This window comes from Garra rufa, chromosome 15 (assembly GCF_049309525.1).
Source record: "Garra rufa chromosome 15, GarRuf1.0, whole genome shotgun sequence".
Classification (NCBI taxonomy): domain Eukaryota; kingdom Metazoa; phylum Chordata; class Actinopteri; order Cypriniformes; family Cyprinidae; genus Garra; species Garra rufa.
Window position 1 is genome coordinate 26,350,181 of NC_133375.1, and position 27,066 is coordinate 26,377,246.

At 39.1% G+C, this 27,066-nt stretch overlaps 1 protein-coding gene across 1 annotated transcript; it reads right to left on the reverse strand.

Moving 5' to 3' along the window:
* Window positions 1–27: 27 nt before the first annotated feature.
* pdzd4 (PDZ domain containing 4) lies at window positions 28–26,668 on the reverse strand. The gene is made up of 8 exons (XM_073819268.1): window positions 25,061–26,668; window positions 13,677–13,715; window positions 12,179–12,468; window positions 11,528–11,618; window positions 10,745–10,843; window positions 10,588–10,650; window positions 10,122–10,223; window positions 28–3,905 (listed from the first exon to the last, which is right to left on the reverse strand). The coding sequence occupies exons 1-8, from the start codon at window positions 25,118–25,120 to the stop codon at window positions 1,977–1,979; spliced, it is 2,673 nt and encodes an 890-aa protein (XP_073675369.1). The 5' UTR covers window positions 25,121–26,668; the 3' UTR covers window positions 28–1,976.
* Between the last annotated feature and the right edge of the window lie 398 nt (window positions 26,669–27,066).

Here is a 27,066-nt window from a genome sequence, read left to right on the forward strand (position 1 = left end):
CTAAAGTTTGTTGTGTATTTCTGGCATGTACAGAACAGTCAAAATCATAGTCAAAAACATGCAAAATTAGTTGAGCTGAGCAAGTGGCTCTCATCACCAAACTGGTCAAAACTCTTAAGGCCATTTTCTACAAAATCTTCAAACACTTACAAATATGTTAACAAATTTTTATATCATTCATTTATTCGTGAATAAGAATATCCCCTCATTTTAGCTCCTTTGCTACACGTGTGTGAACCACTTCAGGTTAAATAATCCTAATAATAGTATAATAAAATGTACAATCTGTTTTCATTTTGAAGCTGGTTAGAATTCATAGGGATCCAGTGTGTGTTTGTGCTTCCCCTTTTGCTGGTGATTAGTATGTGTCCACACTAGGCCACATAGGCTTGTGAAAGTCTCTCTGTGCTGACTTTGATGAGGGTTTTAGGGAAAAGAATTACCATACATTCAAAATTAAAAAGCACAACGTGGCTTATATTGTGCTTTTGTCGTATTTGGGTCATAATGAACAGTACAGAAGAATAGTGTAAACAGACCATCACAAACAAGCAGTACAAATGTTCAGCACCACATCTCTGTAGGAAAGTTTAACATGATTGTGTCTGCACTGGTTAAGCACTTATATGATGCTGTAATTAGAGAGTAAATTGTACAAAAGTCTTATTTATATTCCATCCCCCTATTATTCTCCATGAAATTCAAAAGTTGAGAAACTGAATCATTGTTTCGTTTGTGCAGCTGCGCGGAAGTTATGAATTACATTTGTCCAATATGTTTGCTTGCAACAAACAGATTTTGACTAAGACTTGTTGGCTTGTACAGTTTGTGGTGTGTGTGTGTTGTGCTTGTCTGTGTACGTTCAGTCAACATTCATAATCTTCCAAGTGTCTTTGTCACTCAGCCATGTGCTGTTTTCAGTTTAAAGTTAAACAAAAATCCTTAATCGCAGATGTTTGACCTTAGGAGTGATAATGTCTATTGAGAAGCAATACAATGTGACATTCATGAAGAAGAAAATTAAGTTTTTCCACAAACTTAAAAATAGCACTACCCATGAACAATTACTTGACTTTTTAATTCGTAATTTCTTGTTTCCTTGAGAAGAAACACTAAGACTTGTTTATTAGAATGCATGTTTTATACAGGAAATGATGTGAAGTTTGGCCAAGCATGGTGTCCCATACTCAGAATTCGTGCTCTGCATTTCACCGATTCAAGTGCACACACATCATGAACACACACCCAGAGCTCTGGGCAGCAATTTTTTTCCTGCGGCGCCCGGGGTGCAGTTGAGGGTTGAGGTGATTTTCTCAAGAGTCTCACCTCGGTCATGGTATTGAAGGTGGAAGAGACCGCTTGTACATTCACTCCCCCCACCTCAGGGTTGCTAGAACAAAACTCGCCCAATTTCTACTCAAAAATAGGCCAAAACTAGCCCAAACGGGTTTCAGAGGGTGTCCCCCGGTCGAAATTGCTTTCCTAGGGTTTAAAATACATGTTCTTTGGCGGGGTACCCCTGGTAAAAACATTCCAGGGGCTAAATATCACGTTATTGGGATCGCTTTAACCCGCTGACATTAAAAACAACCCCTGGCAACAGTGTTAAAGTAGCCCAATTTAACTTGGCAACACTGCCCAACCTACAATCCCTGTGGTACCGAGACTTGAACTTGCGACCTTTGTGATACAGGTCCGATTTTCTAACCATTGGACCAGGACTGTCCCCTTACAGGTGAATATAATAATTTTAAAAACAATAATCAAGTCTTATTTAGTGTTGCTTCTCAAGTAAATTTGTCTTGTTTCAGGAACTTTCAGATATTTCAAGAATTAAAGAGGGCAATAGTTGCTAGATGTTGCTCAGCCATATAAGTAAAGTGTAAAGATGACTCTTGAAACTTCTGAGAACTGTTCAAGAAAGTATTTGATAAATCGATAAAATAGATTCTCTTTCTGTTGTCCTCACCATCCTTTCAGACTGTGGTAACAGACAGAAGAGGATTATACACTTTTGTCCCGTCCGGAGAGCGAGAGCCATGTGCCAGTAGCTCTTGGATGGTGATCCAGTTGTCCAGTATGCGTCGGTTGCGTTTCTTGGAGCTCTTTTTCTGACTGAGTTCCAGGATTGAGGCTGAGTTCTGGCCAGACTCCGACTGGCTCTCCTTGCCCATATCCAGACCGTGTTCTCGCATATATTCCAGGCGACTCTGCATCATAAACTCTCTGCGTCTGCGCTGCTCGCGAGCCCTCAGCAGATGTTGCTTACGCTCTTCCTTGCTCCAGTAGCGACCCATCTTCATTTCGCTCACTGCGTCGTCGTCAGTCGTCATTCCACTACGCTCCTCACGGATCTTCATAGCTCGGGCTTTCAAGAGCCGGTCTCGGACGGGACGTTTGGCTACGTAGCGGGTCCCATCGCTTCTTATCTTCACCTTCCACTCCATGCGTGGAGACGCGGGGGGGAGGGGCAAAGGTAAGGCCAGGGAAAGCTTCACTGGGCTAGGGTGAGGCAACGACCCAAAGGTGCTTATCCCTTGGGCCTCACGGTCACTGCCGCCTATTGGTGCCTCGCTTTCTCCTTCCACAGCTCTATCCAAGGGTCCGGAACTCTCGGAAAGTGAAGATCCTAGATGCATGCAACTCTGGTAGCGTTCTGGAGTGAAGCAGTTAGAATGGCGGCGTCGAGTGAAGTAAGGACTTGACTCTGCACTACGACCACCATTCCTGCTAAACCTAGAATTTCCACCTTGTGTCACCCCTTCAGGCATGCGACGGACAGTTCCTTCTCTTGTGAGTGAGCTGAATTTGTGGCTCATAGGGGTGTTGGTCTGAAACTTCTTGTAGCTGCTTGGTGAATATGAACTAGTGAGGCTTGCTCGTCCTCTTTCACTCCACGTTGATCGGTCCCTGCGTCTACTTGACAGAGGGCTTGTGGACTCATCTATCTGAGAAACTGGAAGACGATGCTCACTTACCATAGGCGTGCTCCTGCAGCTCTCTCCCCCGGTGTTGTAAGCACTGGTGCTGTCCTTATCCGACCGTTCCTTCTCTGGAAGTTCGTTGATGTCAGACAGCTCATGAAGTGGAGACCCCTGAGGTTCTGCAGACGCCCGGCCAGATGTTTCTTCCTCCATCAGCCAGGCTTTTAAACAGCGTTCTCTTAACTGCTGCATCTTCTGTGCTCGCAGAATGTTCCGGCACTTGAACTCAAGGTGCCTCATTTCCTCTTCCAGAAGCGCCATCTCATGTGGAGTCAGGTTCTCGTTACTGTTCTCATCCAGTGTCTCCTCCCTATTCTCATCTTCCTCTTGTGCCTCTCCTTCTTCTTGAACCTGCTGCACTTTCTTCATCCTCTTCTCATAACGACACTTGATTTCTAGAAGCTGCTTGTACCTCTCGCATTCCTCCTCTGTCAGGCCCGGCATTATCATCCCGCTGACAGGATCGTGAAGGTACCCACCACCCACCACACTTCCACAGTCCAGCGAGTCTGTGCTAAGGTGGAGTTCTCTAAGAGGGAACAGCGGTGATGGCGTGTCGCCTCCTCCTCCGCCGCTCCTGCCAGGCCTGAATTTGCGCAAGCTGCCAGGCGTGTTGGTGGCATTTGTGTTGGATGCGCTGGTCTGCTCATCACCCAGAAGAATGTCATGCTCAGAGGATTCTTCATTCTTTGTGCTCTCATCTGTTCGGCCCACACCACTGTCGAGCTCTTGACTATTGCTGAGGGCTGCTAAGCTGAGCATGGGTGTCTCTCGATGTTGGGTTTCTTCAGGAATGCCTTCTTGGGGTCTCTGTTGGCGGAAATGGTACAGACCGGACAGATGGGAAGTATTAAGGCTGTCCACACTCATCCCTACAGGTAACTCACAGTCAATCTCCTCAGGGTCCAAATGAGTGTCCGTCTAGGTGAAAGGCACAAAAAAGTAAGGGAAGAGTTAGAGGTTGAACATCACTAGTACTTTAGGGTGACCATGCTTCCTCTTTTTCCTGGACATATCCTGGCCAAACAATGCATTAGGAAAACTTTTTTAATTTGATGATCAGGGTAAATTCAACTTATTTTCTCTTCTGGGAAACATGCAAGTATCTTCTGTAGCTTCTGAAGGGCAGTACTACATGAAAAAATATATAATATTAGGGCGAAATAACAAAAATGTACACACTGTCATTCTGTCCAAAAGTTTACACCCCTGGCTCTTACTGCATAGTTTTTCTATCTGGAGTATCAATGAGCATCTGAATCTTCTGTAATAGTTGCATATGAGTTGCAATGACTGTATGCAAAATGCAAAAAAGGGTTGTTGGAAAGGATTCAAATACACAAAAATGGTGGGACCTGAAGGATTTTTCTGAAGAACAGCAGGCAGTTTAATTGTTCAAGACAAACAAGGCACTCATAAACAACTATCACTAAACAAAAAAACACAGCTGTGGATAACAAGTGTATGTAAACTTTCAAACAGGCTAATTTTTTATAAATAATAAATATAAATATTTTCTCTTGAGGACTATATGTAAACAGTTTTTTATGCAAAATATTCAGGTCAGGACAAAAAAAAAATCCCTCTTATTTTGGTAAAATAATAAACATTTTGCAGATTCTGCAAGGTGTATGTAAACTTTTGACTTCAACTGTATATGTGTATCTGCAAAACCCGTCATTTAAAAACCCTGGTCAGGAAAAGTCTGGGAAAAAGAGGAAGACAGTGTCATAAAAATAAATACATGCAGTAATGCACTTAAACACTAGATGGCAATATAGACATTTGTTTAGATGTGTGCAACATGTTTAGTTGTAAAGCAAGAATTCTGAGGCCTATTATTATTAAACTGCAAAGATTGAGGCCTAGTATTCTCTCTCTCTCTCTCTCTCTCTCTCTCTCTCTCTCTCTCTCTCTCACACACACACACACACACACACACACTGGTTTACATGTTTTATGGGGACATTCCATAGGCGTAATGGTTTTTATACTGTACAAACCGTATTTTCTATCGCCCTAACCCTACCCTACACCTAAACCTAGCCCTCACAGGAGATTGTGCAAACTTTTACTTCCTCAAAAAAACTCATTGTGCAGGATTTATAAGCCTGTTTCCTCACGGGGACCTGAGAAATGTCCCCACAAGGTCAAAATTTACTGGTATTCCTATCCTTGTGGGGACATTTGGTCCCCACAACGTGATGAATACCAGGTACACACACACACACACACACACACACACACACACATATTTATACAATTAAATGTATCTATTAGGGCCGGGACTTTAACGCGTTAATTTAGATTAATTAATTACAAAAAAATAACGCGTTAATTTTTTTTAACGCATTTTAATCGCACTTAATTTTGCACCGCGGAACGTTTCTCACTGGATGAGTTTCGGCGGACCGATTATACTGGAGCACCAACTAGCACATAGAGCCTCAAGTATCACCTCAATGCTTTTACAGAAGGTCTACCTACCTATAGGGTACCAGAATTTCTGAAATGTAGGCTAGTATATTTCTAAATATCCCAGTGTTTCCCCTACCATTATCTTAGGGGGGCGCGTTTACAATGTCTCCTCCGTGAAAACACGGACTGGATCGCGGACTCCATTCATAAAAACCGAATTTACTATTGCGCGGAATGCCATGTAAATTCGTCGATTTTTGGATTGATTAATCAAAAGTTGGTCTGTCACTTAATTCAAATCGCGATATGGACTAGTGTCTGTCAAAACTGAAATGCAAAAAGACCGTTTTAATATGAATCCTGCATGTTCCGTTTGTATCTGTATGTATGAATGGTGGAGACGTGTTGTTTTTTTTTTTTTTTTTACTACACGCATAACTAGCATCATATCATACTTTACACACAGAAACTTCACGGCAACCTGTCAAAATAAAAGTACGGTTTAACATGAAACAGAACAATATTCCTATTTAAATAATTGACAAAAAAAACAATATATATGATAAAAAATAAATATAACAACAAGATTAACCACTTAATTGTAGAAAAAAATACTACAATTATTATTTAAATGTTAAATTAATATTATTTATTGATTTTAACAGCAAACCTCTGTTTGTTTGCCAAAAATTAAAAAGGTTTATTTTTCATTTGATTAAAAATAAATAAATGTTTATGCTTTCATTTGATTATGAGAAAAATTAAAACACACAAGAAAAAAATAGCAAAAGATTGTAAAGCCCTATTGTTCAAAATGTTAAAATAGAGAGTTTTGGACTTATTTTTTCACTGAAATAAATGTTTTCGTTATTACACAAAGTAGGGTAAAGTACCGAGAAAAAAAAGTATGGAAACCTAGGGGAAACACTGTATCCTATTGCTACACTTAATGGCAATATTGCACTGGTCTGTTGGACTAGGTTGAACAAAAATAAACAATATTTTGTTGCTTAAGCTTATGTATTCAGTCATTCTTCAATGGTATACTAAAAATCCATATGAAAAATCTTACTTCTCACTGTTCTCAGGTCAAATATTTATATGCGATTAAAATGCGATTAATTTCGATTAATTACAAAGCCTTTAATTAATTAGATTAATTTTTTTAATCGAGTCCCGGCCCTAGTATCTATAGCTGCCATTTTAAACAACATATTATGATGTGTTTATCACAGTGAATGTACATAGTACACATAGTACATAAGATATATTACATGATCATTAAGGAATTACCAATTAAAAATAAACTTTATTTTCTTAGTGGCACTATTATTCTGACTGTTAATTTGTTCATTTCAATTTGTGACAATAGTTATGTCTTGCTACAAATCAAGATGTATTGATGAATACAGATTTACTGAAGCATTGATTTGTTTCCCTGACTGTCTTTGTCTATAGTTAGAAGCCAATAATCAATTGCAGTTATCGCTTGATTATATATCAGACTTATATAAAAGCAACACACTTTGTTTTATTGGTCTAACTTTCAGCATTTGTCTTTCTTTCCTTCCTCTTGATTTAGTCAGCCTGTAATCTTTTTCTAAGTCAATAATCTCTTCCTGTTTCTCTATCACTGTCTCTCTTTCCCACCCCATCTCATCCTCCTCCTCCTCTAGTCTGACAGCTCCACTTGTTTCTGGCCTTCAGTTCATCATTAATCATTTTGTGTTGCTGGGAGGGTGATTGTAGATGAGAATGAGAGGTACAAAATGGCCCCCTTTTTGTTCTGATCTTGTTAGTGCTGCACGTTGGCTGAAATGAGCTCCCTGTTTTATTCATTAGCTGACGGCTTTGCTCATGATAGATGATTTTCGCAGGCTGCACACAATAACAGCCAGTTTTTTCAATATCACCACTGGCTCCCGAGATATTGCTGAAAAACTGACACAGTTACAAAGTCAGAAATTCAGAACACCATATATACAGCTCTGAAATAAATGTGTGGTACAAGAGTGAAAATGCTGTTATATTTGCATTGAATAAAACAATACATTTGCTTTGCACAGACAACTTTAAGATTAATTGCTTCTGCTGGTATTGGTCTAATTTATCTTCACTTTGGATCTGCTAAACAAATAAATGCACAAGTAAAATTCCAGCACTGTTTTACATTACATCTGTAGTGCAAATTTGCTCATTTCAAAGTGTTATAGATGCCCAGAGCATTAATGTACCTCTGCATAGGCTTAGTTTATGTCCTTGCAAACTGCTTACTGTGCAAAAAGAGCATGATATACTTCCTTCCTATTGTGTACCTTGCTTATACCTCTTCATTTGCCCTCTCTCTCATGCCTTCCATCAATTCCTTCAATTACTTCTCCTCTGTGCATGTCTTTCTAATGGAGCGTTTTCCCCCATTCTCTAAAGCAGCTTTGTACCCTCTCACTCTTCATCTCCTTGTGGAATAGTGTTAATGGAACTGCCACAAATCCTTGACACCCATCACTAAGAGTGATCACATGATTGAGACATTGAGTGATGTGAGACTTCTGTTTCCCTTCCTTCAGCAAAATAAGCCATTAATTTTAGGATATGTTGTCATTGGGGACAAAGTGGGTCCATTAACTTTGCATGTGCCTCAAAAAGCCTGTTTTTGTGTGTATGTGTGTACTTGAATTGTGCTTGTGTGTGTGTTTAGAAAACCATTTAATTGCTCAGAGGATGTGAGATTTGGGGGATGATTTAATGGTTTATGTATGGTTCATATTTCTCCTAAAAAGAGACCAAATATGGTGTTATGAGAAACAGCAATTTGCTCCATTTTAGCACATTACTGTCTAGGACAAATAATTGATATATAAAATATTTTTTATTTTGTATTTGGGATCTTTACTCTATAGTGCCTTGCAGAAGTATTCATACCCCTTCACTTTTTTCACATTTTGTTATGTTGCTGCCTTATGTTAAATTTAGGGCTGGGACACGATTAATCGCGATTAATCGCATCCAAAATAAAAGTTTATGATTGCATACTGTATGTGTGTGTACTGTGTGTATATATAATGTATGTATAAATACACACACAAACATGTATATTAAAGAAAACTGAAAATAAAAATTAAATTAAAATAAATAAAATATTTATAATTCTATATATAATCTAAATTAAATACAAATATAACCATCCACACATATAAGTATTTTTTAAAGGCTATTCATGTATGTGTGTGTATTTATAATAAATATACACAGTAAACACACATTTAGTATGTTAACATAAACTTTTATTTTGGATGCGATTAATCGCGATTAATCGTGTCCCAGCCCTAGTTAAATTGTTTTAAGTTACTTGATCAATCTACACTCCATGCATCATAACGACAAAGTTAAAACAGAATTGTCACAACTTCGTAAATTTATAAAAAAAAAAATAAAAAAATAAACTGAAATAAGTACATTGCATAAGTATTCATACACTAACTCAGTACTGAAGCACCTTTGCAGCCTCACCTCTCAAGCTCTGTCAGCTTGGATGGGGTCTGGCAGACACTTTCAGGTTTCTCCAGAAATGTTTCACTGGGTTCAAGGACAGGCTCTAGCTGGGCCACACAAGGACATTCACAGAGTTGTATAAAAGCCACTCTTGCTGTGTACGTCATTGCTCTGTTAGAAGGTGAACCTTCTTCTTAGGTTCTGAATGCTCTGGACCGGGTTTTCATTAAGGATATATCAATGTTTTGGTGCATTTAGCTTCTCTACTACTCTGACGATTCCCTCAGTCCCTGCCACTAAAAAACGCTACCAGCACACTTTACTTCTGGGATGGTACTCTGAAGGTGATGAGCAGTGCCTGGTTTCCTTCAAACATGATGTTTGGTATTGAGGTTCATCAGACCAGAGAATCTTGTTTCTCACAATCTGAGGGTCCTTTAGGTGCTTTTTTGCAAATTCCAAGTGTGTTTTCATGTGTCTTCACTGAGAAGAAGATTAAGTCTTGCCATACCACCATAAAGGCCAGATCGGTGGAGTGTTGCATTGAAGTTTCTCCCATCTACATATATGATCATGCAGCTCAACTAGAGTGACCATCAGGTTCTTGGTCACCACTCTAACCAAAGTCCTTCTCCATTAATTGCTCAATTTATCCAGGAGGCTAGCTCTAGGAAGAGTTGTGGAGTTGTGGACGTCTAGTGGAGACTACATGCTTCTGTGAAGCTTCAATGCAGGAGAATTTCAGACGTGTGGCTTGATGCAGTCCTGTCTCTGAGCTCTACAGGCAGTTTTTTTTTTTACTTCAGGGCTTGGTTTTTGCTCGGATGAGCATTTTCAGCTGTTAGATCTTTTCATTAAGACATGTGTGCCTTTCCAAATTATACCCATTCAGTTGAATTTGCCACAGGTTAACTTCACTCGAAGTGTAGTAGTATCTACAAGCAATATGAATGCTCCTGAGATAAATTTCAATTGTCTCAAGGGTATGAATACTTATGCAATGGAATCATTTAGGTTTTTAATTTTTAATAAATTTCCAAAGATGTTAAAAAACAGTTTTTTGCTTTGCCATTATGGTGTATGGAGTGTAGTTTGATGTGGTAAAAAACTAATTTAAAGCAGTTTAAGATAAAACAGCAACATAATAAAATGCAGAAAAAAATAAAGCAAAAGCGCTGTATGCTAATGTATTCCTTTCTCTTTCATATTTGTGTTATAGTTATTTACCTCTATCTCTGGTCTCGCCAGTAGTAATGAGAAGTTGGTGCTGTCCTCACGGGTCAGGATGGCCACCGCTTCCTCTCGGTTCTGAACTTCCATCCCATTTATCTAATTTGGACACACAGAGACTTCATTCACAGCTACGTTCAAGCACAAAAGGTCAGCTCCTTTATCAAAACAACATCAGTGACTGAGTCCTTGATATTGAACATGTCAGTGTCTCAACAGACACCAGAATAAATGAAGAACTTGTCGAGACAAATCAACATGACACATTGTCTTTGCTGTTCTTTAATTACTCTCTAGAGTAATTGCATGGGCGGTGTTAAAAGTCACACCAATTATCTGTTTATAGACGGATTGTCTCTAGAAACGCTTGACCTCCCATATGAACGTAATGACATGATGATGTCAGTTCATCAGTGATTGTTGTTGATGACTCAAGCAGCACATCTGAGGGAAAAAAACATACCTGTAATATCCTGTCCCCTTTCCTGATTCTTCCATCTTTTGCTGCAATGCTGTTTGGATTCACCTAAGAACAAGGAATGTTCAAATATCAGCTGGATAACTTGAATATCTCAGCTAAATACTCAGCACAGGTTTGTGTTGAGCATGTGGCCACTTACCTCCCCCACATAGATGCCTTGGTCTTCCTCATCGTCGGTCCGGTAGCAGACTGTTAGCCCCAGTTTGTCCTGCTGACTCGACTTATACAGCTCCACCTCCTGACAAAGACAGAGAGGAAGAGCTGCTTATAGGGCAGAGATTAAACCCTCTGCTTTAAAGATGCACCGGGACACAAAGCCAGCTAGAGCAAATTTATGAGATGTTGCAGGTCATGATGATGTGTTTGGTTTACTGGTCTTGCATCAACCTATCTAATCCCAATATACAATGTATATGTGACCCAGAACCACAAAACCAGTCTTAGCACGGGTGTATTTGTAGCAACAGCCAAAAATACATTGTATGGGTTAAAATTATAGATTTTTCTTTTATGCCAAAAATCATTAGGATATTAAGTAAAGATCATGTTCCATGATGATTTTTTGGAACTTTCCTATTGTAAATATATCAAAACTTTATTTTTGATTTGTTATATGCATTGCTAAGAATTTAATTTGGACAACTTTAAATGGGATTTCCTCAGTATTTATTTATTTATTATTTTTTTCAAATAGTTGTATCTTGGCCAAATATTGTCCTATCCTAACATCAATGGAAAGCTTATTTATTCAGCTTTCAGATGATGTGTAAATCTCAATTCCAAAAAATTTACCCTTATGACTGGTTTATGGTCCAGGGTCACAATATACATTTACACCACCCAGGTTTAAAAAAAAGGGTCAAAATTTCTTACTCAGTTTTGTTTGAATGTAAAAGGGTATTATGATTTCTTGGTTTCCTACCTCATATTCCAGCTCTTCTTGTTGATCCACTTCATGGTTGGCAATATTGAAGTAATCATTTGGATCACTGTATTCTTGCTCCATAGAACCACTGTGAAAAAACATGTTTCTTCAGTTGTCAATGCATGTACCTTTTGTCCACCTCACAGACCTATATTTAAGGGATAGTTCAGACAAAAATGAAAATGCTGTCATTAATTATTCACCCTCATGTCGTTCCAACCCCGTAAGACTTTTGTTCATTTTCTGAACACAAATTTATAGATTTTTATTAAAGAGCTTACCCTGCATAGACAGCAGTGCAACTGACACATTCAAGGCCCAGAAAGTTAGTAAGTTCATTGTTAAATAAAATTGTTATTTTAGTTCTCTTTACACACAAAAAGTATTTTCATAGCTTCATAACATTATGGTTGAACCACTGATGTCACATGGACTATTTTAACAATGTTCTTACTACCTTTTTGGGCCTTGAACGTGGTAGTTGCATTGCTGTCTATGCAGGGTCAGAAAGCTCTTAGATTTCATCAAAAATACCTTAATTTGGGTTCCGAAGATGAACGAAAGTCTTACAGGTTTGGAACGACATAAGAGTGAGTAATTAATGACATGAAAACTAAAAAAGAGTCAAAGGATAGTGAAGACGCTCACAGGTCATTCAGCAGGTATGGCTCCACCAGCTGTCCGAGAGGAGGGGAGGGTGGCGGCATGGGTGATCCACTGCTTGGATAGGACCCTCTGTCCCCATTCAGGAAGTTCTGGAAGCTGATGTCGGTCTGGGTGCCGTTGTCCACACAGTCTGTGATAGCCATGAGCCGAGCCGTGCCAGCAGCCGCACCCAATCTCCTCCTGTGACCCTTACGTACCACCTGAAGCAGGAGAGGATCATGAGGCTGTCCATCTTTGTCCTGGGACAGGTGAGATGTTCTTCTGCCTTTGAGCTGCAGATAGTAAAAAGAGTGTCCACTTAATAAATAATGTACTGATTGGTTGTTTAATCTGACACTTCTGGAAATGCTGAAGCAGCACTATAGAGAGAAGGAAGTGGGGAAAGAAGGGAGACATGAATAAGAAAAATGAGAGAAGGAGAGAGAGGGAAGATAAATGCACAAATAAGCAAAACGCAAGGAAGGATGTAGTTCTGCTCCTCCTAAGCAGCAAAAATGGCTAGTGCAAGACAAGCATGAGCTCTCCATCATCCAATCACAAACAAAGAAGTAAAAAGACAAGACGCTGCAAATAGAAGATTCTGCTTCCTTACCAAAAAAATACTGGGATCAGTAAGATTTTATTTGTATTTTTTGCTTATAATTTGCTTATGTTCAAAGCTGCATTTATTTAATTAAAAGTACAGTAATACAGTAAATATTATTACAGTTTAATCTATTTTAATATTTTTAAAAGATAACTTTACTTCCCGAATATAAATTTCCTCATAATTTCCTCACCTCCATGGCATCCCAGATGTTCATGTCTTTCTTTCTTCAGTCGAAAAGAAATTAAGGTTTTTGAGGAAAACATTCCAGGATTCCAAAATATCTAAAAGTTCTTAAATCAAAAAGGATTTTCAGAAAAAACTTGAAATTAAGTGACTTTTTGCTTAGAACAAGCAAAATAATCTGCCAATGGGGTAAGTAAAAAAAATCTTATTTCACACAGAAAATAAGATTACTTTTCTTACCCCATTGGCAGATTATCTAGCTTGTTTCAAGCAAAAACGCACTTAAATTTGAGTATTTTTTTCTGAAAACAAGACAATTTTTATTAGTCCAGAAAATCCTTCTTGATTTAAGAATTTTTTAGATATTTTGGCTGGAAACAAGACCAACAATCTAAGTAAGAAAAGCATTTTTTGCAGTGTAGACAAGACCCTTATTCTAGGATCATGGGACCTTCAAGCCGTTGATCCCCATTGAAGTCCACTATATGGAGAAAAATCCTGGAATGTTTTCTTTAAAAAAAAAATTATTTTCAACTGAAGAAAAAAAGACGTGAACATCTTGAATGGCATGGGGGTGAGTAAATTTGTATACTAGAAGTACTAATCCTTTAATACTCATATATTTTAATCAAAATTAATGTAAAGTGTGATTTATTCTTGTGATGACAAAGCTCTGAGATCTGAGATCATATCTGAGGTATGTCCTACCTTTACTTCTGCATCAATGGGCCGCAGCGTGTTTCCCTTCTGTGGAGAAAAGCAGAGCAAAACCAGATTTGACAGCTTTGAAAAGAAAAACAACAGCTGTGTGCTGCAGTGTTGTATTGATTGCTGGTTCATTTTGATTAAGGTTGATATTAATCTTTATAACGGTTAATGTTGTAGCAGGCTCTTTTTATTGCACATCACTGCTTCTTGGTACTATAACAAACTACAAAACCTGAAAAGTAGTGTTTATGTATTAGGGAATTATTTTGGTTTAAACTGTTTAATGTCTAAAGTGTATTCAGTTCATTCTTCTTGTTCCAGTTTCTCACATTTTTACTTGCCACTTAGTATGTGTCAACACTGGCATATACAAAAAATGTATCCAGTATTTAGATATGAAATTATACCATGTGCTGTTGTGGATGCTGGTTAATGACTTTTGGTCTATTGGTTTATTAATTGTTGTCATAACTGACACATATCTGACCGTGCACATTTGAATTTGTGCTCTGGGACAGTTCATCCAATGACAGGCCTTAGGGAGGGACAGATGAGAAGTGATTTAACCCTCAAGAATTCAACCCACAATCAATACAAGGTTAATACTACTGAAAGTACTTCTGACAACCCCTCCTATCCCTCTCTCTGCCTCTCTGGTTCTTTCATCCTTCTCAAAGCAGTCAAGCTACAAATAGCTGACCCTTGGAGACCGGGTCTCACCTCAATCCTTATGCTGTTTGACTGAAAGTCTTTGGATGTCTAAAAGAGGTGAAACCTATTTCTTTTTCATTGTGTTTGGCTCATTATTGATCCTGTCAGTGGCTTTGATTACAAATGGACTGTTTGCACATGGGATTCAGAGTTGATGGAGCAACAGTGATATTGGCAAACATGGACTTCTCAAGCAGAAATGATTTTCTGTATGTTCCCCTGTCTCATTTAGAAAATGCTTATTAATGTATGACTTTCAATGCATTAGTATTTATGATTTGTATACACGTGATCGTGAGGAAAATAACAAGCAGATTTACATAGGAAAGCAGCGTGTTGGAAATTTCAAAACATTTGTTTTCATGTTTGTAACAACAGAGTGTGTCGAATGGACTGTGATGGAATTTCTTCTGCATGATTAAGTGTCCTACAGAACTCTGTGGGTGATTGTGCTTATCAGTTCAATACCAGGAGACAGCAATTACATCTCTTTAACTCCTGATACACCTCTATTGACCTTCACCCTGTACATTTGCCCCTGTGGAATAATTGCATTGCTAATGAAGGAGCTTCTGAAGGTGCTCACAGATACCGCAGTGCACATCCACACCCCTATCATCTCACTGCGGGATGCCTGCATTAACTCAGAGTCTGTGATCTGCCAAACACGCCGCATTGATTACGCCACTTTTAAAGACATGCAGCTGGAAGCAACAAAAAAAGTCAATTTTGTTGTCTTTTTTTTTTACTAGAAGGAAATGTTTAAAGGAGAAGTTCCCTTCCAGAATGAAAAATTCCTGATAATTTACTCATCACTCATCCCCATGTCATTCAAGATGTTCATGTCTTTCTTTCTTCAGTCGCAAAGAAATTAAGCTTTTTGAAGAAAACATGGATTTTCCTCCATACAATGAACTTGAATGGTTGCCAATGGGTTGAAGGTCCAAATTTGAGTTTCAGTGCAGCTTCAAAGAGCTTTACATGATCTCAGCCAAGGAATAAGGGTCTTTTCTAGCGAAACAATTAATAATTTTTATTACAAAAAAAAAATTTATGTACTTTTTAACCACAAATACACATTATAAAAGTCATTGAGTAGGGTGAAAAACATCATCTCATTTTCTTCTCCAACTTCAAAATCATCCGACATCATTGTTTTACCTTTTTTACTAAAGGCGTTTGACTTTCTTTGCATGTTCTCTTTGTAAACACTGGGTCGGTACTTCTGTCTACATCATGCGTATGTGATTACGTAATGCGTGAGGTCGAGTTTGCGCAAGACAAGCATTTGTGGTTAAAAAGTGTATACATTTGTATTTTTCGTAGAAAATGACCAATCGTTTCGTTAGATAAGACCCTTGTTCCACAGCTGGGATCGTCTGGAGTCCTTTGAAGCTGCATTGAAACTGCAGTTTGGACCTTTAACCCATTGGCCACCATTGAAGTCCACTATTTGGTGAAACATTTTTTCCTCAAAAACCTTAATTTTATTTCGACTGAAGAGAGATCTTGGATGTCTTGAGGGTGTGTAAATGATCTGGAAATTTTCATTCTGGAAGTGAACTTCTCCTTTAACCTTCAGAAAATGGTTGTGTAGCGATTTACTTTAGAAACTTTTGCAAGCAAATACCTTTTTTTTTATTTGATTACAAATGGACTGTTTGCTCACAGGTTTCAGAGATGATTGAGCAACATGCGATATCGGCAAACATGGACTTATCAAGCAGAAAGATTGTCTATATGTTCAGCCCTGTCTCATTTAGATAATGCTTACTGAAGTATGATTCTCTTGATGCATTCTTATTTGCAAGCAAATATCTTTTTATTGCTTTTTGCGTAAAGTGCCTTAATTGTTAAACATTTTATCTGCTTATTGCATCTGTAACTGCTTCAGTGCCTCTACTTTGCCACCTCTGAGTAATAACTGCGTTATATTAGCGCAGAAGTGTGAGCTTTTTATTGGAGTGACAGGTTGTTTGTTGTTGCATTTCCACCGACGGCCTGCTAATTATAATACAGAAACAGAGGGCTGTTTCACACTAGATTCTCCTCCAAATAATTATTCTGATTATGGCTGTTTTTTTCTACATTCATTTTGAAATGAGCTTGCTTCTCTCAATCATCTTGACCCAGTTAAACAAAGTGTTAGAAATGCTAAACGTCTTCACAAAGGTTCTAAGCACTGCAGTAAACTAGGTCAACTCGGTTTGAGGTTCTAAATTGTGCCTTTTACATTGTTCCCAAATTCTATTCCCGTCCTCCCTCCTTCTTTCCATCACCTTCCCCTCAGGGTTTCGTTTTGCTTTTGATTAGAGTTTAGAGGAGGGAAACTCTCTCTCTCTCCGCCCTGGATTGAACCTTAACCTCCATTAATCCTGAGTCCTGAGCAGTGATATATGTGTGTGTGTTCAGGATGGGGCACTAGCAATTTTTGCTCTTACTTCTGCTTCCGGTCAGGGCAGAGCAAAGGGTTGTGCTGGAAACCAGAGACGAATTTAACTAAAGGTTACTCATGCCCGAAATGTCAGTCTGGATTAGTTTTACTTTCTTCTTTCTTCCCCCCATTCTTGAAGCAGGTGAAGGGTGGACTGTTTTATCTTTTTTCCTTTCATGTTGCTGCGTGTTTGGAGAGACCTCCTACAGCGTGGAGGGCACACAAGTAGATTTTGTTTATTTACATCAGTGTTTTTTTCAAACGCCTGATTTAGCACACACGACTATGTGTGTGCGCGTCTTCGCCATCATTATTGCGTCTACGTGCGTTGCAGTGAGAAAGCATATAAGTCTTGCTTAATGACCTCAGTTGCCTTGGCAACGGCATCCCATAGAGACAAATTTGACAGGGTATGTTAGGTAGAGGCAGGAAGACTGAGAGAGTGAGAGGGAAACTCATCAGACGTGTCGTGGGGGGTTTTAGGCGGGATTACAAAAGGCAAAGCGTCTGCTAAAAGGCTCATTTTGGAGCGACTCGACATGCACAGGATTTTTGCTGCAGACCGAGCTCATTTAAACCTCATCATAAGACTAAAGCTTGGAAGCAATTAGCGCGGATGAGTGTCGCATGAAGATGGCATTGCCAAATGAATGCGATGGCGTTCACGGATAGCGATTCCATGCGCTCGGCTATTCCAGCAGAGCCGGCTAATGTGATCTAGTGTGAATGGTATTATTCATGCCTGCAGCAGCTTGTCCTGAGTCCAATGAAGCCTGTCAGGATGTGTCTGCTCTTCATTACCATGTGCCCAGCCACAGAGCAGAAGCAAGAGCAAATGCCACTTACTCAGATACATAGCGCATGACACTGATGAAAGATGGGGTGAGACTGTGTGTCTAAGAAACAGTGTCACTATGAGTGCTTTACAGTAAGCAACAAGAGGTGTATTTTACTGGAGGTTTTATCTGGCAACACCACCTAACCCTTGGCAGCTTATTGGGGTTTTTTTAAACAGAAAGAAGGAAAATGATTGGTTTTTGCTTGTGCAAATGTGCTGCCACGATTGCCAGGGTGTTGCTATGCTGTCGCAAAGGTGCTTTTTAGCATGTTGCTGCTAGGTGGTTGGTTGCTTTGAAAAAAGGAGGGACCAGAGCCATATATAGGGATGTAAGCTTCAGTGTAAGCTTGAGGGAGTTTTCACTAGTTTCTTTGTCGCCAGGCAAAAAATCATAAATCCAATCCTTACATTTTATTAATCCATTGAATTGATCGAAAGTGACAGTAAAAATGTTGTTACAGGAGATTTCTATTTTAAATAAGGTCTTTTAAAATTTCTGTTCTTTAAAGAATCCTGACAATTGTGTCACCAAATCGGCATATTAGAATGATTTCTGAATGATCATGTGAAACTGAAGACTGGAGTAATGGCTGCTGAAAATTAAGCTTTGCCATTGCAGATATTTTAAAATATATTTAATCAGAAAAACGTTATTTTTAAATTGTAATAATCATTTACAGTAATACTGTTTTTACAGAATTTTTTATTAAAAAAATGTTTTATAGATAGATGGTGGGGTGAGTAAATAATGGCAACATTTTAATTTTTGGGTGAATATTCCTTTAAAGTGTTAGTTTACCTAAAAATGAAAATTCTGTCATTAATTACATTCCAAGCTCGTAAGACCATTGTTCATCTTTGGAACACAAATAAAGATATTTTTGATGAAAACTGAGAGCTTTCCGACCACGCATAGACAGTAACACAACTGACACGTTCAAGACCTTATGAAGCTACAAAAGTACTTTTTTGTGTGCAAATAAAACAAAAATATCTATTTTATTCAATAGTTTCTTCTCTTCTGTGTCAGTCTTCAACATGCGTTAGAGATCAATTTCTGGGCAACCTGACCTCAAGTCGAAAATGTACCTGTGGAAACTTTTCGCAAGACGCGAAATACGTACCAATAAGTATATATCACTGCAGTTTCCAACAGAAATGAACACTAGGGGCCTCATTTATAAAGTGTGCATTTGCAGAGATTTGATCTTAGAGTGAGCGTTGGCTTAAATCCAGACCAAGGCTCATATTTGTAAAAACTGCCTTTGACTTGGAAAAGTGTCTGAGCAGACGCACACAATTTTTTTGTCCGAGTACTGCAGGCTTTTGGAAATGTAAGCTGCTTTTGCCGCTTGCTGTTCAAAATAAAAGGATTGGTCAATTTTTTATATGTAAATGACATTAATTATGAGCTGTTTACAAGGCAGAGAGCTGAAACCATTTAGTTGTGCACAAGTTTAAGATCATTTCCAATTGCAATTTCACATCTAAAAGAGGTGTACGCGTATGCATATTTGAGAGATGATCGTAAGATCAAATTTAGGATGGTTTCTGTGCAATATTTTATAAATGAGGCCCTAGAGGCGGTAAAACAGCGAGCACCTGTAATTGCTTTCGTAAACAGTTATAATTTTATGATTACATGACTATGAATCTCGTGAAAAACTCAAGGTGAAAGAGCTGAAAGATAAAAAAAAAAAGCTAAAACGGCATGCTTGCAATTGCGTTTTTACCATAGACTGTAAAAAATATGGACGTAGTATCCGTGATGTCACCCATAGGATTCTGAAGCGGTATTTTGAAGCCTGTAGTGGGCGGGATTCAGCCGTCGCCATCTTGGAATCGCGTCACCGCGCGCCACTCCCGGATAATCAAAATTGGGCAAAAAGGCGGGACGTGGGTGGAGCTGGTTGCTGAAACCACGCCCACCCAGCGCGACAGTGGTGATAGCAGCGGCAATCCCCCGAGTTATAAAAAAATTCACCCCCCTCACAGTTGACATGAAGGGCAAAACTAGCTATATAGACCAAAACCATTTTTTGAACCAGGCTGTAAACATACTTTTTTCTGCTGTAAAGTTGGGCATTTTAACATGGGGAGTCAATGGGACTGACTCCCTTTTGCAGCCAGACTCTAGCGGCCAGTCGATGAATTGCAGTTTAAGTCACTTCCGTGTTGGTTTCAATAGAGAGAGCGGGAGGTTGCCGCTTGGTTTTTACGTCACATTTGCTTCATACCATCAGGAAGGTTTAGGTGTAGAGCAGATGGTACGTTATTTTAAAATATCATAAAGCATTAGAGTTATAGCGCCACTAGTCTCAGCCTCAGACGTCACGCCCACGGAACGTTGGCTAAACATCTGATGCATATGGTACACTTAACTGGAAACACTTCAGGAATGTCGAAGTCTTCATCTGATTAGTTGAATTCGATCGGATTTCCGGGAGACGCGAGTGTCGCGTTTATTTTCGCTCCGCCGGGAAACAAAGCGCAGACTATTTACTCGGTGTTTTGCTAAGAGGTGCTTATGTAGGCGCCATTGTTGTTATACACTCTTGTAACGTTCACAAACAAATCACTGACTTACTGCTTGTTCTCCCTCTTATTCTTTAACTTTCGATGCTGGTTATTTCAATGACTGACTTGTTGCACGCCAGTCTGTTGTTGTGGGGAGATTTCCACGCCCCGAAACGTGACGCTGAACGAAACAAACTGTGATTGGTTGTTTGACATTTCGGTCAAACGGCCTTATGGGCGGGCCTTGGCCAATGAAAGCTACCATGGATTCCAGACCTTCAGCCGTCAACAGACATTTTAAATAAGAACTGCAACACGTACAAAAACCAATGTCGCATAAAACGTACCATATATACGTTCATCTGTTCCAGGGGAAAAAACGAATATTCTTTTAGCGCCACTGAGTGGACATTTCACATCAAATATGTCACAAAACGTTCATGGCGGTACATATTTTGCATCTTGTGAAAACGTACCTGTGGAAATGAGATCAGGCTCTTCTAGGCCTTGAACATTGTAGTTGCGTGGAAAAGCTTTCAGATTTCATCAAAACTATCTTAATTTGTGTTCCGAAGATGAACAAAGGTCTTCGGGTTTGGAATAACATGAGGGTGAATAATTACTGACAGACTTTTCATTTTTGGGTGAACTATCCCTTTAAGTGTGAACAGATTCAGTCTGAAAGCCATGAAGGATAGAAGGAAAAAGTAAAGATGTGTAATGCCTCATGGTGAGGTCACCCACAGCTTGTCATGACTCTCATGCTGATATCGTCTGGCATTGCATTCTAAAAGTGCATTATATATGCTTCACGATTCCTTTGCAGTAAATCCAGGGGGCTTCCAGTGTTGGTGCAGCTGATTTGGCAGGGGGTTTATGGTGTCTCCAGCTCTCTCCACTAATAAGTGTGCAGCATTTAAAACAGGCTCACACAGAGACGACGCTCTGTCACTGCATAAGAAACTGGTTAAGGAGTAAAACCCTCTGTGAAGAGCCTCAGGCAGTGGAGGATACGGTGGAGAGAAGAGCTGGAAATTGAAGTGAGATTGAAGAGATCAAGTGGGAGATCCTCTCGGTATTAGAAAAAGCTCGACCTATCCTGGCATGACATTGGGGTCTGGCGGAGAAAGCAAATTGCTCTCTGAACAAAACTTCAAAGTGGCAAACTCAAGCTGTGGAGAGGATTTTAGTCAAGTGGAGTTTAAATGGTACAGGTGAAGGAACTGAGAGGAGGCAATGCATTTGAAATGGGTTGCGTTTTTGTTTGATAGTCTTCAGAGATTTCAAATTCATTTCTTTTTCTTTCTGTTACTTAGTACCATAGGATGAAGTAGGGTTATTTTAGTTAACTAATACTTAAACCAAAATAATCTTTAAATGAAGTAAAACTATATATATATATATATATATATATATATATATATATATATATATACACACAGTAGAGATTTACATACAATTTCAGATTCTGCAAAATGTTAATTATTTTACAGAAATAAGAGGGATTACACAAAATGCATGTTAGTACTGTATGTAGTACTGACCTGAATAAGATATAAAAAAAAACATTTAAATATAGTCCACAAAAAAATAAATTTTTAAAAATGACCCCATTCAAAAGTTTACATACGCTTTATTCTTAAATATGTGTTGTTACCTAAATGAACAGCTGTTTTTTTTTGTTTTTGTTTTAATGATAGTTGTGAGTCCCCTGTTTGTCCTGAACAGTAAAACTTTCTGCTGTTCTTCAGAAAAATCTTGTTTTTTCAGATTTTTGTGTATTTGAACCCTTTCCAACAATGACTGTATGATTTTGAGATCCATCTTTTCACACTGAGGACAATTGAGGAACACCTGAGCTTAATAGCAGTGAGCTGTGCATGGACTCACATTCTCTTCAGAAAAATAAATCTAGTTAATATTTGCATATTGATGAGCATGACCTTGCAAAAAGCTGTAATAGTTTGTTTGCACAGATGTCATCGATACTGGACCCTTAGATACTTTAATTCAAGGTGACATTATACTACAGCCACATTTCCACTGTCAGCTTTAAGCCATGTGTTCAGAAGCGTGCCATGCTTTTTTTATTTTGCATAGTCAAAGGATCAGCTCTGCTCTGATACACATGTACTCAGCTTCTGAATTCAATAAACCTTGATTTTAGCATTCCTTTCCATTCCTGCACTCAATTCCACAGCCACAGATATTTTACACACCTGATAGGTTTTATTATTAGCAGATCTGCCCTTCTCTCATCCTGCTCTACTTTTCCAGCAGTATAAATATCCCCTAGCTATCAATCATAGTCACATGACCTGTCATGTGGTTGGAAAAATTACAGAATGGAAAGCAAACTTTAACTCCTTACCAGTGGAAGAGGCCTAAAAAGCCTTTTCTCTCTCTCTCGTCATGTCAATTAAAGGATGCTGAGTAGGAAGCCTTTGTGCTGTTTAGGGGATTGTGGTTTTCAATGCAGGATTAGTTCATTAAATTGTTTGCCTAAAGCACCACCTTAACTCAAAGGCCCCTTGACACATCTTAAACCTGTTCTGTTACGATAAACACTTTCCAGTTTGCTGGCAGATCTACAATCCCCATAAGGTTAACATGCATAAACCCTGGTGTCATATGAGACAGCAGAATGTGAATGTTTTTATTACTTGCTGTACTAAGCAGAACCACAAGTAATACTTTTTTTCTTTTTTCTCGGTTTTAAGAAGAAAAGGAGCCTCGTTCAGGAGTAAAGGACCTTGAACCCCAACATTTCAGAGGTAAGTATAGTTATTTTCCAACAGTATAGTTATTTTCCAACAGAAATAAACACTAGAGGCCAGGGGCGCCGCTAAGGGGGGGTAAGTTAGGACGATTCTAAGGGCCCATGCCCTTTAGGGGCCCCCAGAGATCTGCTTTGGTGTGGTAGGGGGGGCCCAAACTCATATTTTCTCATAGGGCCCAAAATTGCGAGCGGCGCCCCTGCTAGAGGCGATAAAACAGCGAGCACAGGTAATCGTTTTTGTATTATGATTACAGTTTCGCTCTCCGGATATAACAAGCTTGCTATGTAGCTCAGCCAGCCCTGAATTGGACTTAGGATGCAGAATCCTTCTGTATAAATTCCCGTGAAAAACATGACTCACAATAAAAGAGGCAATAAAACGGCATGCTTACGATTGTGTTTTTACATCACATTCGCGTTTGTCATACTATCAGGTGGGTTTAAGTGTAGGTACGTTCTTTTAAAACATCACGGAGCATTAGAACTACAGTATAGCACCACTCAAAGGACATTTCAAGTCAGAACTGCAGTGACGTGTACAAAACCAGTGTCACATAAAATGTACATATGTACGTTCATCTGTTCCGGGGGAAAAAAATGCTCTTTTGTACCCTTGTAGCACCACTCAGTGGACATTTCACATCAAATATGTCACTAAACGTACATGGCACTACATATTTTGCGTCTTGCGAAAAAGTTCCCATATATGTTTTCGTCACGAGATCATGTTGGTCATTTGAGGAACACTTCACTGTTGTATATCAAGTAAAGATCATCTTACACAAGATTATCTAAATTTGGGCCCAGTTTTAAGAATTTTATTCCCTATGAATATTTGTGACCCTGGACCACAAAACCAGTCACAATGGTCAATTGTACATATGTTTATTAATTAAGCTTTCCATTGATGTATGGTTTGTTAGGATAGGACAATATTTGGCTGAGATACAACTATTTGAAAATCTGGAATCTGAGGGTGCAAAAAATATCAAAATATTGAGAAAATCACCTTTAAAGTTGTCCAAATGAAGTTCTTAGCAATGCATATTACTAGTCAAAAATTAAGTTTTGATATATTTATGCTAGGCAATTTACAAGATATCTTCAAGGAACATGGTCTTTACTTAATATTCTAATGATTTTTGGCATAAATGAAAAATTGATCATTTTGACCCATAGAATGTATTGTTGGCTATTGCAACAAATATACCCATGCTACTTAAGACTGGTTTTGTGGTTCAGGGTCACATTTGAAATTCCTGTATCCATGCTTCAGCATCAAGTGGAAACACTCTTAATAAGAGTTGAAGCTGTTATAGAAACGGGAGGACCGACTCCCTATTTACCGCCCATGGTTTAAAAAATGAATACTCAGTAGTTTAAGTGCTACTTTTACATTTAATACATAGTATATTTAATATAACAAGCTTAAGCTGATCTAAGAACTGCTACTATTTAATACACTACCTTTCAAATGTGGGGTTGTGGTGAAAAATGTTTTTTGAACGGTATCATGCTCACAAGGCTGTATTTATTTAATCAAAAATATAGTGAAAACTGTAATGCTGTGAAATACTATTACAAATTAAAACAACTGTTTTCTATTTTAGTATCTTTTAAAATGTAATTTATTCCTGTGATGGCAAAGCTGAATTTTCAGCATCATTACTTCAGTCTTTAGTGTCACATGATCCTTCAGAAATTATTCTGATATACTGATTTGGTGCTCAAGAAACATTTCTCATTATTGTCAGTGTTGAAAACAGTTGTGCTGCTTTTTTTCTTTTTTTGAGGAAAATTGTGATTTTTTTTTTTTTGATAAATAGAAAGTTTAAAAGAACAGAATTTATTTGAAATAGAAATCTTTTGTAGCATTATAAATATCTTTACTGTCACCTTTGATCACTTTAATGTGTCCTTGCTGAATAAAAGTATATTTTTTTTTACCCTCAAATAAACCACTTTTGAATGGCTGTCAATGTCACATTAACAGTGATATATTTACATTTATGTTGCCTTTTTAATTTAATAAACTTTGTAAAACGTTAACCTCCGTAATAAGCAAATGATTGCAAAAATCAAGAGAACATTTAATATGAACTCACCTGAAACATGATCCTGTACTGCTCCTCCGGCCTGTTCACCACACACATGTTGCAGCCCATCGTGGCTCGTGGTTTCCTGAGGGGGTGCGATTCCTCGACGCTGTCGCTTCCTGATTCTCCGACGTAGGTGTCGATCCCTGCTGTCCAATTACAGTAATCCCTCCCTGAGATGAGAGGTTAAGACTCTGCACTCCATGAAAGGGCTTTGATGTTCTTTTCTTTGTCTGCTTCCCTCATTCAGGCCCGGCTGCTGTTTTAATTGAGGTCCAACCCGGGGAAGCAGGATCAGAGTTGCTGCAGCATCCAGCCGTGAGAAAGTCAAGGTTTGATCGCTGATGAATGGAGCCTCTGATGTCCGTGCGCTTTGAATGTCCTCCAAGAAACACACTCAGGGAAGTTGTTTTAATGTCTTTAAAAAACGTGTTGATGCAAATCAGATATTATATCATAAAGTCTTGAAACAAGCAGCCAGCAGCATGGCGTGACAGGATTAAATTTACAGATCCCACTGTGTCTGAACAATATAATCAAAGAGATGATCTGCCTATCGTGAACTCCCTGGTGCTTAGTCGTAGACTAAGACATGAATTATTAAATAAAAGATGCAGTAAACAAATGTTTACTTTCCGGCACGCCGTATTCCCCTGAGAGATGCTTTCCTTCTATTATTAGAGAGCTTGTTTCCTTCATTTACATATAACAACACTCTCTAGGCGCTGACGTGCACGTCATGCTATTTGAAGTGCTTTAAAACGTGTTGCTTGAGTCTAGTTCCTGACTTGAGTGTTTCCGTTCCATCATTATTTCGAAGCACAATTTCAATGCTAATGCGTTTAGATGTTCATTAGCCGCAATTATAACGATGCCGTGCCTAATTTCGTATTCCCTCTCCACAGCATGTTGTATGTGACACCTGCATGTATTTATCTATGACTGTGTCATCATCTTTTCCTTGTCCTCTATAAAGTGAGGCTGTAATCCCACCTCTCATTTGCACTCTCTTCGCAGATAAGAGCCTGTCGTTCAGAGATCACATCAAACCAGCCCTCTTCCTTTCTTCCCGGAATTCCAGCTGCGTGTTCATAGCAGAAAATGAATGAGAAAGTGCACCTGTCAGATCATGTCAGAAGCAGCCTCTCTCGCACTACTGAGGTGAGCTCAGCTCTTTCTCCGAACAGTATGTTAGCCTACAAGGACAGATCTCTCCATCGCATGACGGAAAGATGATTGGGTGATGGGAAGTCTGGAAGTATCTGATCTTCAGCCTTACATCTGCCCAGCTTCCGAGAGGAATCCAGATTCAACAGAGCCTTTATTAGTCCACTGCTAATGATGTTCCCTTATGTTTCTGCTCCTCGCGTCTGGAGATTTGGGATGTAGTCCAGCTTGCTTGAGCGTTCGAAGATGAATGAACTGGAGCTGCGGGTTTCCAAAGAGAAAAGCGAAGTCATTCAGTCAGAGGGTGGAATGGTGAATCTGAGAAATCCGTTCGAGAGCGTCTCAAGGATCTGCTGGAGCAGCGCCAGCCCAGCGCACGTTGTTCATGTGTGTCTGCAGAGAGAGGGAAAGCTGCTGGGTTGGAGGAAACGTGGGGATCGGCACCACTGCACAAACTGGAGCCCATTACAGCTTTACAGCAGGCCCCTCCTCTCCCGGCAATACCAGCCAATATTCACCAGCCAGCTCTCATCTCTCTCTCTCTCTTGCTTCCTCTCTCTCTTTCTCGCTCACTCGCTCAGGCTCTCTCTTGTACTTATAGGTGATAGCTTCACCCTCCCACCTTCCTTTCCTGCTTCCCTCATATCTTATTTCCCAGCCCCATCGCCACTGTCTCTCTCTCTTTCTCTCTGTCACCTGTACTGGGAGCTGCTCTGCACTCGGGGTCTTTGTTGCCTGTGGTGAAAGGGGCTGAGGATGTTGTCAATCTCTGGCTGTCGGCACACAAACAGAATTTATGACCATGTAGACCAAGGAGCTTTGAGAAGCGTGACACTCTCTTGTGGCCA